The following is a 20976-nucleotide window of genomic DNA, read 5'->3' on the forward strand; positions in this document are numbered from 1 at the left end:
TAATTCAATAATGCTTTTAGATTATCCATTAGCATAACACATTTTACAACATGTAAATGCTTTCACAGAATTGCACACATTTTTAGTATGGCAGATTCTGTGAAGCAGCGCACAGATTGTGTGTGGGCCGTGTGTTTAAACACCTGCTGTAGCTTAATTGAATACATGGATGTGTTTTTTAATCTAAATTCACTGAAGAGTGTTTCACATTAGACGGAAAGCAGAAGAGCGACGGGTCCGCCCACATTTCCTCTTCCCAGGGTCTCGCTGCCAAAAGTCCAGCAAGTCTTCGGGTTAGTGCGCGCTAATGCAGTCGTGATGTTTCTTTGGCTTCCACCGGCACACAATCTCATTTATATTGTGGTGAGTGTGCAAATCTCACCAGCGTTACTGTAGTTATCATCAGCCGTCTCAGCATGTGTCTGCAGATTAACAACCTGTGCCAGAGCTTCACATATCTTTCTGCAGGTTCTGGCATAAAACCGTGCCAATTCAATTCATAATGCGAGAGATAAAGCTGCAAAAAACTATAATGTGCTTAATGGCGGGAATCTCAACATGAACTTCAACCTTCCCTCAGAGCCGATTTATGTATTTATCTAATGCATTTTTACTTAAAGTGATTTCACAGAGTTGTGCAAGTGTCATATCTCATCGCTCAGCACTACAATTCATTTATTTAATAATGCATTTATTTGTTTATTTAGCAAGTAAGATGCATAAATGCACAGTTGCTACAATTGCTGAACCCCAACATGCACAAAAATAACTAAATATGGGCTATGCTTCATGCTTTATAAACTATTCCGCACCAAATCAGTCCAAGCGCAAGTTATAAAAGACTTTCAGGATGTTCTGCATTGAAAATGTCAAGTTGCTGCATGTAAATATGGCAAAATTGTGCATGCAAAAAAATAAAAATGAATAAATAATTCTTTATATATGATATATTATCAGGGAAATGTGCATTGATGTCATGACTTGATTACTGTGGTAAAGTGGCCACAGCCACTAAACTCTCCACTATTGTTCATAATGACACCATCAGGCAATATTTAAGGGTGCTTTTGCTATTAAAATGCAACAGTTACTGTATTTGTCACGATCAACCACACACATCTGAATAGACAGAAAATGGCAGAAGACATAAAGTGCATAAATAAGAGCTTTTTAAAAGCTTTTCTCACTCAAGGTTCTGACAGGATAATTCAGGCCTTTCAGGTTTTGCAGCTTCAGTGATGAATCTTTTGTCTCTTTGTGCTTTACCTCACGCTCGCTTTATAATTGTTCTGTAGGTCCTGTTTATGAAAGCAGTGTGTGTTCAAACCTTTTTTAAGAGTCAATGTGGAAAAAAACAAACAATACAGCATCTGTTTCTAGGCCTGAGGTTAAACTACGGAAAGATTATAACAGACGCTGCCTCCCGTTGGACTTATTATTAAAGACAGCGTCATATTATTCCACACACACACACACACACACACACACTGGGAAAACCTTGGAAAGTTCACCTCGCTCAGAGAAGACAAACTACCGGCTTTACAGACTCATCAGTACCATGGTAAAATTAGGGTTCTTTAATACAGTGTGTAACATGATTCAGAATGATTACTACATTTATATAACACTTACAAACAAAGTACTGTGACAGTGCCCTGGTAAAATGATGGTATAAGACGCTAATACCATGGTACTTTTAATATTTACCATAGTACATGTCAAAAAACATGGTAATACCGTGGTTTTGTCTTCTTTTACCTTTTTGTTTTTACCTTGCATTTACAAGAAAGAACTGTGGCAGAACCATGGTAAAATGACCATATCACATGCTATTAATACCATAGCACTTCAATATTTACCATAGTACATGTCCAAAAACATGGTAATACCATCGTTTTCGGTGAGTTTACTGCTTTTACCTCAAAGTACTGAAGTACACGGTAAAAATTATGGCAATGCCATGGTTCTTTAATACAGCGTGTATAATGGTATTGAATGATTATCATATTAATATATGTCATAAAAATGTGATTATAAAAAAGTACTTTGGTAGTACCATGGTAAAATGAAAGTAGCTATCACAAGCTACTTTAATATTTGCATGGTACATGCCATTATTTTCTGTGTTTATTGCTATTCTCCTTGAATTTACAAAAAACTATTGTGGCAGTCTCATGGTAAAATGACAAGCTAATACCATGGTACTTTAATATGTACCATTGTAAAAAACATGGTATAACCAACTTACATGTCTGTAACAATGACAGAAACATTGTGGAAGTGCAGTAATTTTATGGTATCATGAGGTTTTTCAATATGCTTCAAATAAATACTATGATCTGCACATCATGGAGTTCAATAGAGTTCAAATTATTGTGTGGTAATATGGTATTTCCATCAGAGATAAATACACAGCAATACAATGCAGTGTTTTTGTCCAAGAGGTTCTTTAATACAGTGTGTATACAATGGTATTGAATGATTATCATATTAATCTAAGTTATAAAAAAGGTGCTTATAAAAAGTACTGTGGTAATACCATGGTAAAATTAAAGTATCACAAGCTACTTTGCATGGTAGATGCCATTATTTTCTGTAGGTTTATTGCTATTCACCTTGAATATACAAAAAAATTAAAAATATTGTGGCAGTGTCATGGTAAAATGATAGTATATTAATACTATGATATGCACATCATGGAGTTCAACTAGTGTTAAAATTATGGTATTAGGTGGTAATACCATGGAACCTCAAAGAATACCATGGTATTCACATCCATCATTGATTATTGCAATACAATGCAGTGAATTTGTCTAAGGAAGGAGCTTCGCGTCTCTTACCTCTAAACTGACAAGCTAATACCATGGTACGAACAACTTACATGTCTGTAACAATGGGTAATACGGTCCCTCAAAGAATACCACGCTATTCCCATCATTGATTGCAATGCAATGCAGTGGTTTAGTCTCTTACCTCTTGACCCGGATGATCTGGTCTCTCATGGGCTTGATGTCCTGGAAGCTCTGCTGGTTGACGAGGCTGTAGACCAGGATGAAGCCCTGGCCGTTCTTGATGTACAGGTCCCGCATGGACGCGAACTGCTCGGTACCGGCCGTGTCCAGGATCTCCAGCACCGACGGCGACGAGTCCACCTCGATCTCCTTACGGTAGAAGTCTTCGATGGTCGGGTCGTACTTCTCGATGAAGGTCCCGGTCACGAACTGGACCGTGAGCGCAGATTTCCCGACCCCTCCACTGCCGAGCACCACCACCTTATACTCGCGCATTGCGCACAGAACCGAACCGAGTGACGCGCGTAAAGGAACCAGGAACCAGCTAACAGTGTCCGAGCCGATCAGAAGCGATGGGAAACTTGCATTGAATATCGCAGAAGTCGAGCAGACCAGGAGCCATGGCTGGCTGTGTTACACTCACCATAGAGACAAATAACAGAAGCGCGCAAAGAGCCAACGCGCGGGCTTCATGGCATCCGTAACCATGTAGAAGAGCCAGAACCCGACAGATGCGTGAAGAAGAAATCACCTCTGTGCGTGCATAAAAGCGCTGAACACATCACGCGTCCCCTCCCTGATGCATCCCAGAATAGAAGATGCACACTGTTCTGCATCTTACAGCATCTTCAACCGCCATACTCTCGGGTGGAGACCTTCTGAAGCCAGAACACACAGTCTCGGAGCGAGGATAGGAGTTTTATAGCGGATTGATGCTGTGAGCGTTCAATGGGCGCGGAGGAGTTCGACAAGCCACGCCCACTGTTCTTAATAAGGCAATGGTTGAGTGAGGTGGGCGGGACTTCCGCTTTTAACTACGCCGCGGTTGGTTCTATGATCATTTGAGCGACCAATGAGAGGCGGCGCAGGGGGCGTGTCAATAAATGATGCTGTTCCTATGGCAACAGTGCGTCGCCTGCATCAGCACCTGAAATAGAAAGCAACAGGGATGCGGCCATTGTGTGTGTGTGTGTGTGTGTGTGTGTGAGCACTGATGGAGGCCGCGAGTCTGCAGTGTTCATCAAACTATTTCAATACTTCAATTCATTACATCTGCAGGATTACTGTAGTTCATCAACATGTTCCGCTAACGACAAAGGTTCATTTTAAACACTATATATTGTTTTGGTATTTCAAACTGATAAAATGTTTTACTTGAATATCATGCTATCTTTATTTTAAAAATGCCACACACACACACACACACACACATATATAATACAATGGCATTCATACATATTTCAGGAAGTCTTTATGTAATACAGGCCCATACAGAGGAATATTGTGTAGTTCTTACCTCTTCATAAATGATCCATCTCCACATGTCAAGGAATACAGCTTTCATAAGAAAGGCTCGAGTTACATCAGATGTATAAGCATCAGCAGTTCACTGGGTATAAATCCAGACAAGTTTTGTACAAGTGATAAACTGTCCAAATAAATCACATGAAATGAAACCGCTAAAGGCACACCTTCAGAAAAATGTGCTTTTCACCACTCCAATAGTATGACTGCAGAACAAAATGTTTATTGAACATTGATAGAGCAACAGATTTTGTATGAAAATAAATCATAAAAGTGGTTTATTTTGTTCAAAAATCGTATAAATGTATGAGGTGGCGACAGACACACAGGGTATAAAACCAGCATAACAATAATATGTTTTTTTAATAAAGTCTAAGTTAATACTTGTTCAAAACAATCACTTTAGCAAAGTTTGTGCTATTTTCGGTTTATTTTGACAAATACAATAAAAATCATTATTCTTCAATAAAAAAACTGTCATTAAAATATTTGCATTTTAAAAATACAGAAAAAAAAATATTTTAAAAAGTAAAGATTTTGAAAGCATTGAATGAGATCCCATAATCATTTAATATAGATTTACAGTAGTAACAATAAATATCTTATTATATGATATGATTAATATATTTTTTAAATATTAAGTTTCATTTAAATATGATTATCTCTAAGGTGGACACCCAACTTAATATATGATATTTACCATCAAACCATCTCAACAAATGGAAAAGTCAGTCGGCTGCTTATTATCATGTTAATTATCATGTTATTATTATTATTATTACTACTACCATAAATACCATACTTTTACATATTCGTCTGCTATTGAAAAACTGTTGCTTTAATTACCTTGAACAAAACTTAAAATCATTAATAAGTCCTTTGTTTCAAAATATATTCAATAATTTTAGCGATTCTCATTTTTAAAAACATTTTGCTGTCCGAGATCAGCCAAATTCTATAAATATCCTATGAATATGCAAATGAGCCCCGCCTCCACTCACTCACTCAGCTCAGAGATCCACTGTTTGACGATCACACGTTGATCTGATTGGTTAAGGTAGTTTGTGACGTCAGAAACACCAGCGATTTCAAAGCGTGTTTTTGAGACTGTCTTTGGTTCACTGCAGTTTTAAGGAGAAAATACTCAGCAATGGTGTCGACTTATGAACTTTGCATATGTTAAAGCATATTAAAAACACCACACAGACACATAAACAACATTAAAAACTGGGTTTTCACCACAGAAAATCCTTTTTTAATAAAAGTGCTGAGCTGAATTTTTGTGCCATCTAGTGGTTTAAAAGAGAATAAAGTCAAATGCGTCTTTAGCTCCGTTGTTCTCTAATGACTTTACAATCCTGTGTGACTTTTATTCTTCAGTGCAACACAGTTATTTTCCAAGCAATTAAAATCAATGCACTTCAAAAAGGGCCATAAAAGCATCAGAAAAGTATGTAAACAGGGTTGGAACGTCATAAACATTTTGCAACAACTATTCGTTCCGAGAGTAACACAATTAATACAAGATCACTCAGTTTTAAATATCATGTTTTAATGCTCTACCATGTTAAAAGGGTGGAATCAGATGCTAATACTATTATGATTACAATATTCATTTAGCGTAGTATTTCCGTTACACACAATTTTATCAGTAAAAAGACAATTGGGAGACAGAAAATTTCAATTTGTTTGATGCATTTTCCCTTCTGTGCAAAAAGACGATGGAAACTGTGTTAGCCATTTCATTTCATGGTACTTGTTCAGGGTTTCTGCAGGTTTTATGAAGGTAAATTTAATATTTTATAAAGACTTCTTTAAATCCAAGTAAAGAAAATGTAAGGGATAAATTGAAGAGAACACAATATGTTAATATGTTCTTTAAGGAACGTCTAAGCAACACTTCAGAGTGTGAAAACATAACTTCCAACAAATATCCATTATATTTTCATTCATTTTACCAAAAAAAGAAGAAGCTTGAATCGCCTTCTGATCAAAATGCAAATAATAAAATAATAATAAATCATGATCTTCCTCAGTGTTTTTGACTTGTTTTCCAGTGCAACTGCATAAACATTCTTACATCAAGATGCATTTATTAGAGATGCAAAAGCACAACAAATATGACGTCTTGTTTTCTGTGAAATTGATCAAAATGTTAATGTTTAAAATGAGAATATCTGAAAAATGTATTTCAAAAACTTAATTTGATGTGAAGTTTTCATAACTAATTGACAGACATTTGTTCTGTTTTAAGCATAAACTCACTTCACATTGAGTTCTCAAGTAAATGCATCTTGATTTAAACATGTTTAGATTATAAAAGGACAAAAATGCAGAGAAATATATACATTTTTCTCTCTCAATGCATGCAAAATTTGCTCTGATGTAAGAGCCGCAGAAACCCCGTCACTGCAGATGATCATGCAAATACAATAACGCACACATCCAAATCCTTTTTCTCTTTCTTTATTCATTTTGTCTCAATAGATTTTACACTATTTTTCTGGAACCAAAAAACATTTGACTATATGACATAAAATAGCACATAATATATATATGCACAAATAAAACATTTAAAAATGGTTACATGAAAACTAATAATCATCCAAAGAGGGCTTGGTTTATAATTTTCTTCTGGTATTATTATTATCTCTGTGAACGTGTCGATGGGCTACTGCATCACTGATGGAAGTCAAGCAGCACAGCGTAAAAAAATACCCACAATCCCACTGAAAACAGGAGCGGGGCGTTGAAGAGCATCAACACCGGCAAAACCTTTCGGCCTCTCGGTGACGACGCTCCCAAATAATAATAATAATAAACTCTTACATGTCTTAGTTATAGGTATAGTATATTCATATATAGATGGAGGTGAGAAGTAAATTCAGTAGACCTGTTGACACCCTAGTACATATTAATAGCTCTGAAACACAAAAGCTTAAAAACAATGGACTAAAGGTAAGGCAAAGTGTTTGGATACGCTGTGTCTGCTCAGTTTATCAACTGATTCCAAAGTGCTTTTTTTCACCGTCAGTCAACAATTTTTGTGTCCCACAACTCATCTGGGGAGTCAGAAATCCCAAAAATCAACAACATCCGTCACTTTCATCACATGTGCAGATTTTTTTTCACTTTTCTCTATAGTGTAGATAGAAACATTCAATACATTTCTTTTTTTTTTTTTTTATCTTCTCAGGTTAAATTGAAAATAACTTCTTAATTTGACATAAAATACCATGCAAGATGCGTACTGAATATTTAGCTCTCCGGTTCAACTAAAGCCATAAAACAACCATCATTGATTTTGTGTCGCCATATACCATATATTCATTGTGCATCAGTTTTGAAATGAACATCCTTACAGTTACAGGAAATCAAAGTGCAATCGTTGGGTTGTTGGACAAACCAGGACAACTCTCATAAATAAAAAAAGAAAAAAAAAAAGAAAAAAAAAAGATCTTCACAAGTACTTGAGATCCTTTGTCAATTAAAAAAGGGGGGCGCGGGTTAAACGTTTCTTAAGTTACGTCACGCTATTGTAACTGGTGAGTATTTACTACTATCTTAAACGTTACACTGTTAAATGCTACGGAGAAATCTCCTGGTAATATAATCTCGACATAAACAAGGAAATGTTTCCGATATCTGCTTTACAATCTAACCTTTTGCAGTGCTTCTAAAAGAAAGAAAAAACGAAAGAAAAGAATCAACTTAACAATTACATCATTTACAAAAATACCAAAATTTAGTATCGCAACTTTAGGGTTGCCACAGCAACAACTTAATATTATTATGAAATAACTATCATACTACTGAGAATTTTTATTTTATTTAATTTTTTTCTTTTTTTTTTCTTTTTTTTTCTTCTATTTTAGCTTTTTTTTTTTTTTTTTTGGTAAAACATTACCTATACAATAAACATATTTGTATTTTTTTTTACATAACACAAGCAGTTCTAACAGCCCGGCCTGCGCTTGCGCCGCGACGTCCCGAACGCGAGATCTAGAAGCGGCTCCTGATTGGCCGAAGCCGCCGTCGCTCTGAAGGACGACCGCGCGAAAGCCAAGCCCGGCTTAATAAATTACATTCATTTTTAAAATAGGTTACACCATTGTTCCGTGTTCTAGCATTTAACAAAAACAAAAACAGAATGACGATAAAATATATTTAAATCACTTTCCACTTCAAAAATTACATTAAAACTGTAACTTTTGGACAAAAAAAAAAGCCCTAATACAAAAAATAAAAGGAAAATAAAAATGCTAAGACCAGTGCCATATTCCTGCGAAACCAAACGTCTCTCTGTGGATTGTCTGTGTTAATTGAGCACCATGAAAAGACATGATGTTTCTGATTGGATGGCTAACGCAGGCATGCACACGCTCATCACATCGATGCACAAACACACGCTTTTCGCCCATCAGAAATCAGGCTGTGTGCACTTTATCCCAGGACAACAACTAAAAAAAAAAACATGTAACGATGCAGTTTAGTAAGAAAACGACAGAACGGACAAGTCCTGACATTTAAGAACACAATCGTCCACCAAACTCAAACGTCACGCGACGTTACAGACATTTAGCTCGTCCTTTACATTTCCGATGTCAACAGGATCAACATTCTACCGCACCATGTGTGTGTGTGTGTGAATGAAACAGACCATGATGATGACGTGTGTGTATGAAATGCATTTACGTCTACGTGTTTCTCGTCTCTTTTCCGTCCAAATTGGTGATTTCGGGAGCTTTAGCTTGAGTGTTTTCATAACCCCCGACCCCACATAAAGTCATCTTCTCAAGATGCTTGCTGTGTAAAATAGATTTCTTAGGCACTTCTAAACTGTTTATCAAATAAAACAGGATTATCGGCGAGAGCGCAGACGTCGCGTCAGGGACGGTCTACTTCCGACGCTTCGCGCCCCCTCCTCCTCCTCGTCCGTTCGCTGGGCACCGTGTGATTGGGACAACGAACAGGCAAACTGGAGAAGTCCGTCTCGTGTACGAGTTAGTTTTACAGCAGCTCTCCAGTTTAATGAAAGCCCTTGGCACGGGATAGAAGCCGGAGTCGACTCCCTGATGGCCAGTGTTCCCACGGACACATCCAAATCATTCACCGTCCACTTAAAAACAAGTAAAGGAAGGAGTAAAACACAGTCCTTTAGCAGAGACAGAAAGGTGGTTGCATGGCACGTGGTTTGCCACATTCGCACTTCTCACGCAGTAAACCTTTCTTTGGCCACTGGGGGGATGAAAAAGAAAACAAAAACGAATCATTTCCGCTTGCGAAGACGGATCAAGCTCAAGTCCAAGAAGGAGAAACCGGAGGGAGGCGCATTTTTGACCAGTAGACAATCTTCTTTTTGTCCGCCATGTGACATTCGGTGTATTAAAACAAGAAAAAAAATCAATTAAATAAAAAATAAAAACCAAGCAACCCCTCTTTCCCCTATCCGGAGGGTCATGGGGATGTTAAGACAAACTCTGCAGGAGACGTCCTCCCGTTCAAGACAATCAAGCACTTATTATTAAGCACTATTTCTGACAGTGCAAACCGAGTGTGTGTGCGTGTGAGTGTGTGTGTGTGTGTGTTTGAGCTTGTCGTCCGCTCAGGGTGAACATTGTGCATTTGTTTTTCATTTAAAAACAACCATGGGAGAAAAATACACATTATTATCATCTGACTGGTGACGATCATTCGGATGAATCTCACTTATGCCTCTATGAAACGTGCTGTACATTGACATATATTTATATATATATATAATCATATATATTTTCTTGTTTCGTTTTTTATATCTTTTGTTTTTGAAGTTAGAAACCGGTTGAGTCACTTTTCTGAGCATAACAGGTATACGGTGTGTGTGTGTTGTGTGAGTGTGTGTGTTGTGGCTTGCTAATGTGTTTACGCTGTATCATGCAGGTTGCTGTAGTTCTATCGGGGAGGGCAGGTCGTATTTACACGGGGATCTTTTTGGGTTTCTCAGAGCAGCTTCCTGACACCCCGTTCCTCTCCGGTGGATTACTTCAAGATGATCTGCAGGAAAACAAACACAAAACAGCATCTGAGTATCAGTAAAGGCCCATCACACATCATCATCCATCTTAAGGACTCAGACTCATAGGCTACGTGACACTGTCTAAAGGAGTCCGTGTGTAGAGAGAGAGAGATGATGCCGATGCGACATGAGTGAGGGATGTGCATGCTATTTATTAATGTAGTGTTTGCATTGTAGAGACTGCAAATATCCATATTAAAAAAAGATTGTCTTTTCATGTGCAAAAAGCAGCAAATGCAAAACACTTGGTCTTATTTGCATGCTTCTGTTGATGAATATTTGTTAAATAATAATACAAAAAATAAACAATGTACATTAATCCATTAAATGTGTTATTTTTTGAAAGAGTCTCTTCTGCTCAACAATGCTGCATTTATTTGATCAAAAATACAGTAAAAATTGTGAAATATTATTCCAATTTAAATCAGCGGTTTTCTATGTGAATATATAGTAACGTGTAATTTATATCCTGTGATCAAAGCTGAATTTTCACGTTTTTAGTGTCACATGATCCTTCAGAGATCATTCTAACATGATGATTTGCTGCTTTGAAAGTTCAAAAGAACAGGATTTGAAATGGAGTAACATTATAAATGCCTTTTACTGTGGCTTTTGATCAATTTGATGCATCCTCGCTGAATAAAAGAATTAGTTTCTTTCAAAAAAACGTTGCATATATAGCTTCCATGCTATTTTAATACAATTTTGTGTTAAAATGTAAACTTTGGCAGGCTAATCGATGCATACAAAAAAAATGATGTGTCGCATACTGCATAAATAGAGTCGTATGCTAGTATGCGAGTCAGAACACAGCCAGGTCTCCATCTCACACTGTGGACACAGTCTTGTTCACTTCATCCGGTTATATAACAGCATTTATTAGAGGTGGGAATCGGGTCACAGGACAATATTTTTATGTATTTTTGTGTGTTTTTCCACAGGTTTTTAATTCTTCTGCATGCATGCATGTGGGAGTAATGTAAACCCATGGAAATGCCTCAAACAACATCATATATAATCAAAAATATTTAATGACTGGTCTAGTTACCCAACCGGCACTCGGCAAAGTGTGTGGGTCGTATCGCTAATCTTTTGCCTGGATTCAAAACATCCTGAAATGTTTTATTAAAGCAGCCCAAGCCAACAGTAAAAGCGCAGTGTGATCAAGCTTCACCAAATGTGTAAAGTCACCATGAAACACAGTCAGCGTTGTGAGGTAAAGGCAGTGTGACAGCCGGCTGCACCACGGCATGATGGGAAAGCAAGGCCAGAGAGGGTTCACATGCAAGCTATGAGACAATGACAATGTAAAGAACAGCGACTCTATGTTGGATCATGATACTGAATGTGATGTAAACCAGGTTTAGCTGCTATAATGTCATTTATTTCAGACCCCATGAGCAATCTGACAAGCCGTTTTCTGTCCTAGTTTGTATTACCAATGTTAGACGCACTGAAAAAACATTGCTATTAATAAACAGAGGGAGCTAGGATATATATACTGTATATACATAATTATTAATAATATTGTAAACAATTACAGTTATTGTAATATATAGACTTATTAATGTGTAATTTATCAACAGTATTTAATATTAATAATGATTACAGATAGATTACATAGTGTAAATATATGCAATTATATTTTATTTAGATATAATTGTATTTTTTAGCTTGTATAAACATAAATATAATTTTTTAGCAACAGTCTATATCACTATATTAATGTCAATATACTCTATAAAATAAAAACAAATACATTACATAACATAAATACAGAATTCTAGAGCTTTAGTTTAAATGTGCATATCTGATTTTTCAATTTTTTAAAATATTTTTAATACTTAAAAAACACCATTACATTAATAATGTACATATACTTTACTGAAATAATACATACATTATAGAATGTAAACGAGCATATCTGAAGTTTTTTTAAATGTATTTTTAATACCTATTTTTAAAATATCATTATATTAATAATGAAAATATACATTAAATACATTACATAAATAATATTAATATAGAAATCTAAAGCTTTAAATTTTAAATGTGCATATATATATATATATATATAAAAAAATACTTTAAAAAAAATACCATTATATTAATAATGTAAATATACTTCATTGAAATAATACATACATTATAGAATGTAAACGAGCATATCTGAAGTTTTTTTTAAATGTATTTTTAATACCTATTTTTAAAATATCATTATATTAATAATGAAAATATGCATTACATAAATAATATTAATATAGAAATCTAGAGCTTTAAATTTTAAATGTGCATATCCATTTAAAAACATTTTTTAAATACTTAAAAAAACATATTAATAATGTAAATATACTTTATTAAATAGTACATGCACTATAAAAGGTAAATATTTAATTCTTTAAATTTGTAAATGTGTATATCTAAAGTTTTTTAATATATCATCAATGTAAATATACATGATTAAAATAATACATACATTATATAATATAAATGTTTGATTCTATAGACCTTTAAATATTAAATCTCTGTTTTATATATTATTCTATCTTGCTGTAAAATATATATTCAACAGCCAAGAACTAAAAGCCACTAAAACTCATGACTTTTTCTTTAAGCTACATGGTTACAAACATTATTTTAATATCAAGTAATTGCTAAATGCATGCAAGTAAATAAAAAGTTTTCCATTTAAATAAGCTTCAGGAAATAAATCTCCGTGTCTCCTCTCTCTGTCCAGGAGGGGGCGCTAGTGCCCTACAAATACAGCTCTCAGCGACCCGTGAACTCTTCACATCGCTCTTGGCACGTCAGAACAAAAGTCTCAGGCTGTGTTCGTAATGGCATACTATCACACTTATATTTCCTATCATATTTTCTGTATGCATGGAATACCCAGATGTCATATTTGACCTAGCATAACTCAAGAGCACTGAAATCAGTGTGTAAGCTGTGTGTCGGATGAGAGGTCCTACTATGTTGCAGTATGCAGTGTGTATTCTGTGAATAGTATGCATGAAATTCCCGCATTACCTACTACATCTGCTGAAACCTGATGTACGCATCTGAGGACACTGCTTGGGATACTGACTCCCACAATGCAACGCGCTCCATGTGACGTTTCATCTGCGTGTAGTAGAATTCAGCGTGAGTGAACTGGAGGCGGGGAATAATTATTAATGTAACACTTTTAGAAGTACACATATACATGTTAGGGTGAAGTACAGTCTAGCTGTGTTTCCGAGAACACTTGTTAGTAGCACAGAAATTGCACTTTAATCTCTAACGGCATGTTTTCCCGTTTATCAAGTCATTTTTATTTATACAGCGCTTTAAACAATACAGATTTCAAAGCAGGAATACAATGATGATTCAGTGATGCAAACAGAGATCAATGCTTGAAAAAGAGAATAGTGTCATTATAATGATAAATCCCCTCAACGATTACAGTCTTGTGATGTCGACCAATCAGATTAGGGAGAACGTGCGCTTCATAGTAATGCATCTAAAACTTCAGATTATAATTACGATGCAGTCAATCATATGAAATATCCTATTCTCTTGACAAATAAAACCATATATTATTTCAGAATAGCTTTTTTCCAAGGTTATAATACCACCTGACTTCTACACTCACGCTATCTCTATTATTCTCTCTTGTGTAGAAATGTAATTAAGTGCACTGTTATTATATTTAATCATTTATGCACTGTATTTGGTATCTGCAACTATTATAATACACTGCATACACACGTGAGACGCCTCGACAAATTCCTTGTATGTTTTGCATACTTGGTAGAGCTTGTTAAATTGAGAATCACGATTTTTTTATTTTTTTTAATGCAATTCTAAAAAAGACAACTAAACAAATTAACATGTAATTTACTAGAGATTCAGACAAAAGTCTATTTAAAATGTTTATTTTTAAAAATCAGGTTGAGTGAATGATTCAATGACTCACTCAAAAACACTTCACTTGTTTCACAACTGGATGAATCAGTGTTTTCTGAACGAGTCTATTGAATGAATCTATTGAATGAATCTATTGAAAGAATCTATTGAATGAATCTATTGAAATAATCTACTGAATGAATCTATTGAATGAGTCTATTGAAAGAATCTATTGAATGAATCTATTGAATGAATCTATTGAAAGAATCTACTGAATTAATCTATTGAAAGAATCTATTGAATGAATCTATTGAATGAATCTATTGAAAGAATCTACTGAATGAATCTATTGAATGAGTCTATTGAAAGAATCTATTGAATGAATCTATTGAATGAATCTATTGAATGAATCTATTGAAAGAATCCATTGAATGAATCTACTGAATGAATCTATTGAATGAATCTATTGGATTAATCTATTGAATGAATCTATTGAATGAATCTATTGAATGAACGATTCAATGACAATCGCTGTAATCGCTACAGTTGTTATTTGAAGTGTCATGTGACTTTCTAAAGGTTATTTGCTCTATTTTGATGGCTTCCGTAGACATCAGTGTTTATATCTGAACTATAAACTTTTATCCCAGCACTTCAGTGATAATATGAATATGCGTAGCACAGAAATAATGAAACTGTTTGGCTGAAAAGACTTAGATTTAATTGTTCCGGTGTGATTTTTTTCAAAGGTTTAATAGACACAGACGAATCGTTGTCATTCAGGAATAAGATCGCGTGGGTGTTTGAATCGAGATCGCAAACTTATTTTAAACTGTTAATCATGTAATGCTAATACTCAGCTAATAAGGTTGATTCAGATTCAGATCTATTACCATATCAAAAACTTTTTTATACTGACAAAATATATATTTATGTAATACGTAGGGCATAATCTACCATAAATCTTTGATTTGTGACATTTTGGAAAACTCATTTAATTAGTTATTTTACCTAAATATAATTAAAGCATTCCTGTTACCGAAACCCTTGAAATTAGCTAACCTAATTTAGTCAATTGAATTCAAACATGATGATGTTATTTTTTATTTAATTCAAGCTAGTAAATGTACGTTACCATATTAAGCACATTTTACATTTTTACATTTAAAAATGTAATTTTTTTACATTTCACTTGACTTTAAGTGAAAAACATGATTTAATTTCACCGAATCAACTTGACTTTACACCAACAAACAGAATTTTTATGGGTTAGATCGAGACCGGGTTTTAGATCACATTAAAAAAAGCCAGCTGTGCTGAATTAATATTCAATGTTTGTCATGTGACAACTACCCTGAAACACTATTTGCTGCATATTGCATACTATTTCACACACTATTCTCAAAATCTAGTAGTCAGTGTGCACGGTGTAGTAAGCAGTGAGTAAGTGTGCCACTCCGAACACAGCCTCAGTTCAGTAGATTATGACGTGACCTGCGTTCATCTGCTTCAGGCTGAAGTCGTCACCTCAAAGCTGTGTGTGTGCAGCAGTCAAGCGCTTGTTTATGCCTCTCTCGCTGCATAATTAAACTCATGTGTGAGATTAGCGCTCGCGGCGATGACTCAGCGGACGCTGCTGCTTCTGTCTGTCTGGCTCTGAGACTGACGCAAACACACACCAGAGAAAAGGCCTCTGTGTTCCTTCCTCGGCTCTGAAAACCTCCATTAAATCAAACATCACGAGTCTCAGCTCGTTTCGGATAGACTCATCTGCTAAACGTAGAATTTAAGTTGACTTTTTATTTTCTTAATTTATATTTCTGGTGTCTTTTCAACATCAAATCTCATCAAATTCCTGTTTGACATGGAAATAAGTCAAGATAATTCAATAATCTGAATCTGAAATATTTTGAAATAAAATTAATAATAGACGAAATAACAATATATAATAAAATGACTGATATAAAAATGTATACAATATAAAATACATAATCATTAATGAAATTATTATTATTATAAACATCCTTATTATTGTTTTGGTTATTATTAATATCTCTGCTTTCAATTTTCACATTTATTTGTCAGTGGTTTTGACATTTAAAGTATTATTTAAATTAATAATATTATTAATAATAATAATAATGATTTGAAATAAATTTTAATAATTTAATAATAACATTGCTTTAAATTTATAACTACCGGTATTACTACTAAGATTATAATATTTATTTTACAAAAATGTAATAGTTTTATAATACATTGTTTTTAAATTTACAATTACTACTACAAACATTTAAATATTTATTGTAATAATATTAAAGTTTAATAGTATTTATTATCACTATTATTTTTATTTTATAAATATAATAGTTATTATTATTATATAAATTAAAAATATTGAAAAATTATTTTTATTGTTTTTAAATTTACAATTACTACTACAAACATTTAAATATTTACTGTAATAATATTAAAGTTTAATAGTATTTATTATCACTATTATTTTTGTTTTTATAAATATAAGCGTTATTATTATTATTATATAAATTTAAAATATTGAAAAAATTATTTTTATTGCTATTATTTATAATAAATTAATAGTGTACATATCCAAACCACAGACAAATGTGAAAATGTCACACAAACATGTCACTCTTGCATTATGCAAATAAAAACAGGCTGCAAAACACTGTTCATGTTCAGTGTCAAGATTAGTTGCGTTACGCTGAATCCTAATCGGTTATGAAAGATATCGTACGATTAATAAATTGTATGAACTTCATATTTTAAGCTCAATAACGTGACTGAAGACTGCAGAGACGTGAGGTGCAGTGCTTCATTCTCCTGCCAGGTGGCGCTGAAGAGCCTTGAACCGTCTGGCAAGAGACCCTCAGGAAACAGGTTCAGTTTCACGTGACGAGACTACAAACGTCCCAGTTCCTGAGAATATTCAAACAACAGGAAAAGCCGCTCGCTGACAGGATGGCTTCACTTAAGAACGACGGAAGTGGGAAAGCCCTCAAAGTCTCCTCGTGTGACCCCGAGTGAACAATACCAAAGAGAATGGGAGCGGTCCGAGGAATGCATGATGGGAACTGATAACAGATCTGGAACGTTCATAACATTTGTAGCTATTGTGGGTGCAGTCTGACCTCTGAGTTCGCCACAGAAAGCACATTAAGCGGCGTTGACGTGCGCGCGACAGGAGATCATGAGCAAGTCTAGGGCTATTGTCAGGCGCGCGCTGTAATTGCCGGTTCGTGAACGTCACACACAGCACATTTAACATTTTTAGCGCCTTATGGAAAAGCCAAACCTCCCTGCTTTCCCAAATCAACCCAGAGCGGGAGAATAAGTGGAAATATGAAAAGTGTCTATTATTACGTGTTTGTCATCAAGATGTGTGGATGAGGAAGGATCTCTCGACATCAAAATAAAGCAAGGACATGCAGAACAAAACAAGAAAATAATGCAACACAACACAACTACTATTTGCCAATGTGCGAGCTCTGAATAAGCACCGATCCGTCCGAATAAATGCGTTTTTTTTTTTTTTTTGTGATTTTGCCAAATCGATTCGAGGCAAAGTGCTTATTCAGAGCTCAGGGATTTATGAAAGAAAGCTTTTAAAAGGAGCAAACCTGATTGGCTGGTGCTGTTGTTGCGTAGGGGACACTTGTGGCAGGAGTTGTTGCTGCAGAGACAGTAGCAGGCGTAGCACTGTACATCATGGGTACTTTTTCAGGAAGGGAACCATGGAAGCAATGAACAGGTAGGTGGAGCATTATGGAAACCAATGCAACAGGTGTTTGGTTGGTTGGTTGGTTGGTAGGGTTTTTGTTGTTTTGTTTTTTTTGGTTTTGTAGTTTAGCAATGGTGTATTTTACAGAGCAGCGAGCCATCGTTAGGTTAAACCAGCAGATGGCATGCAATCACGATGCAAAGCGAGAGAAGCATGGGAAAAAATAAAACAAAAACAAGAGGAAAAAGGCTGATTACAATCACCTCAAGGAAATTTATCACCATAATCAGTTGTACCCAGAGAAGTCTGGCATGAGTGGTTAGTTCGAGTGAAAGATTACATGTGCTGTTAACCAGTCTCGAGACTTTCGAGAAGTTTTGATCCTACGATCTACGGCAAACTACAGGGAAAGGCCGTTTGTGTGGCTCTCAGACAGGTCAATCGTGATCAGGTGGGCTATTTCTCTAGGAAACTGATCAAATTTCCCCAATCAATACTTGTACACAACACAAGACAACGCCTGTTATTAAGAGCCTGTTCGCTTCTGGCGTTTTCACACAAATATGTGACTTTAACATGACAGTTTAAAAACAATGAAATTATAATAATAATACAAATAATAGCCACTGTGAAAGAATGCGAAATTAATTATAATTATGTAAACATTTAAAATAATAATATGAATTTAAAATAATTATAATTATTATTAATAAAATTATCAAATCTACTGTAAATGAGTAATGCATACAAATATAAAGAATATAACAATATTAATAATAATGTCACTGTGAAAAAAGGTATTTAAAATTAATTTAAATAAAATGTATAATATAAATGTATAATATTTATAAATAATAATAATAATAAAAAAAATCTAAAAATAAATTCATAAATATATAAAAAATAATTATAACAAATTTCTAATCCTTGTATGTCACTGTAATTTTTTCACAACAAACTGAATAATATGAAATATAATATATATATAATTCAGATAATAATAATAATAATCAGTAAAACGATAAAATCCACTGTGAATTAGTAATGCATAATAATATATGCATATGTAAAATACGTGCAAATATAAAGAATGCAAGAATAAAAATAATAATGTGACTGTAACAATTAGTTTTTTTTAAAATTAATTAAAATAAAATTAATAATATAAATGTATGATATTTATAAATTATTATAATTATAACAAATTTCAAATCCTAATAATGTCCCTGTAAAAAAAATAATTTTAAATAAGACAAAACAAACTGAATAATATGAAATATAAAATATATAGAATTCAGATAATAATAATAATAATAATAATAATAGCCACTGTGAAAAAATCGAAATATTTTCAAGTATATTGAATAATATGTAAAACACACAGAATTACTGTATTAAATAAAAATAACCACTGTAAATAATTAATGAATTAAAAATAGTGAAAAATTGAAAAACCCCAAGGAGAGAAATGTGAATATTTCACACACACACAGAGAGAGAGCGCTCTTGCAGGTGAACAGAAGCAGAATAAAGCAAGAAAACACATTCACTGATCGAGAACGATCTAATTTGGTGGATCAAGCTTCAAATCACCTGTAAGAGCGACTGGATCTGTGTGTGCGGTGGGAAACAGACAGACAGAAAGAGGAGGAACCTACCAATGCTGCTAGCAGGAGCCATGCACAGAACTGACCCTGTGAGCATGCGGTGAAGAGTGGAGACAGGTTAATAGGGAAGAAAAACATATTAGACAGAGCCAGAGATTCAGTATTCAGCATGCCATACAAATCCAATTCAGCTTGTCATTATAGATCGCTCGCTCCACCGTGTCGTCATTCCGGTTAAAAACCTCGGCGTATTCCAGGAAGATAAACTGGATCAATATTCGCAAGGGCCACAAATGAGAGGACAGGAGCTTAGCGTTGTGAAATTAGAGCGCAGTGTAGGAGAAGAGGGCAACAGGGCAGAGGATCAGCCACACACACACACACACACACACACACTCACACACACACACACAAGAGAGTCATGCGGTGAGGGAACAGCCACTCCTACGGTTAAAATAGGCATACTGCTGTTACAAAAGGCCCGGCGCTGGAGAAGAGGGAGGAATGGGGGCACAGGAGGACAGCTAAAAGAAAACACAACCACCATGTGGGTGTGTGATGACAAAACACACCTACGAGGGATTAGACTGCAGGACTCGCTCCGAGACCCGACGTACAGAGAGAGTTTCTCCTGTGTTTATGGTCATAAAAACACTGCAGTAGATCGTAGGTGGAATACACTGCTACTGTTCACTGCGATTCATCGAGATATATATATCAGCCAGGCCGATCTTTTCAGTGGATTACACAGACTAATAATAAAACAATTGAAACAATCATAATAATTATCAGTTGAAAAGATTAATACAGATAATAACGATTATAAATAAAGCTTTCCTGTAGCTCAAACGCTTGCAACGCCAAGGTCATGGGTTCGATTCCCAGGGAAAGCAAGAACTGATAAGAATGTAAAAATGTGTATCTTGAAATGCAATGTAAGTTGCTTTGGATAAAAGCGTCTGCCAAATGCATAAATGTAAATAATATAGGTAATAAAATATTAATATAGATAATTAAAGTATATAAATTACTGGCATCTGAAATTTTGTTTGCAAATAATTAAAATGTTCTGTAAAATAAAAAATCCATTTAAATTATTTTGTTTTAAAATAATTATATTATAATATAGAATGTATAAACATTTAAATTAATTGTAATAATAATAAAAAAATTCAGACATGCTAATCTTGGGTAAATATTGTGTAAAATATAATATATTTAATATATTTATAATATAAAATATAATAATGTCGGCACCTTTTTTTAATAATTAGGGTTAATTTTATGTATTTTGTCAATTTTAACATTTATATACACGTGTGTGTGTGTGTATATATATATATATATATATATATATATACACACACA

At 34.4% G+C, this 20976-nt stretch overlaps 2 protein-coding genes across 43 annotated transcripts in view; both read right to left on the reverse strand.

Annotated features, from left to right (window-relative positions):
• Positions 1-3752, reverse strand: part of rap2ab (RAP2A, member of RAS oncogene family b) — a 29026-nt gene extending 25274 nt beyond the window's left edge. Inside the window, exon 1 of one of the 2 annotated variants that reach the window (XM_084097718.1) lies at positions 2974-3752. In XM_084097718.1, the coding sequence (XP_083953844.1) occupies positions 2974-3287 (314 nt within the window). In that variant the 5' untranslated portion in view covers positions 3288-3752. The remainder of the gene's footprint in view (positions 1-2973) is intronic. The other variant, XM_084097717.1, reaches the window with a different exon arrangement.
• A 6323-nt stretch (positions 3753-10075) lies between these two features.
• Positions 10076-20976, reverse strand: part of mbnl2 (muscleblind-like splicing regulator 2) — a 79074-nt gene continuing 68173 nt past the window's right edge. For 5 of the 41 annotated variants that reach the window (XM_084101944.1, XM_084101906.1, XM_084101945.1 and 2 more), the window contains 4 exons: positions 19660-19695; positions 17901-17995; positions 13402-13524; positions 10123-10349 (listed from right to left, as the gene is read on the reverse strand). In XM_084101944.1, the coding sequence (XP_083958070.1) occupies positions 13405-13524; positions 17901-17995; positions 19660-19695 (251 nt within the window). In that variant the 3' untranslated portion in view covers positions 10123-10349; positions 13402-13404. Of the gene's footprint in view, positions 10350-13401; positions 13525-17900; positions 17996-19659; positions 19696-20976 lie in introns of all 41 variants that reach the window. The other 36 variants (XM_084101919.1, XM_084101946.1, XM_084101920.1 and 33 more) reach the window with 11 other exon arrangements.

This window comes from Abramis brama, assembly GCF_963993115.1.
Source record: "Abramis brama genome assembly, chromosome: 2".
NCBI lineage: Eukaryota > Metazoa > Chordata > Actinopteri > Cypriniformes > Leuciscidae > Abramis > Abramis brama.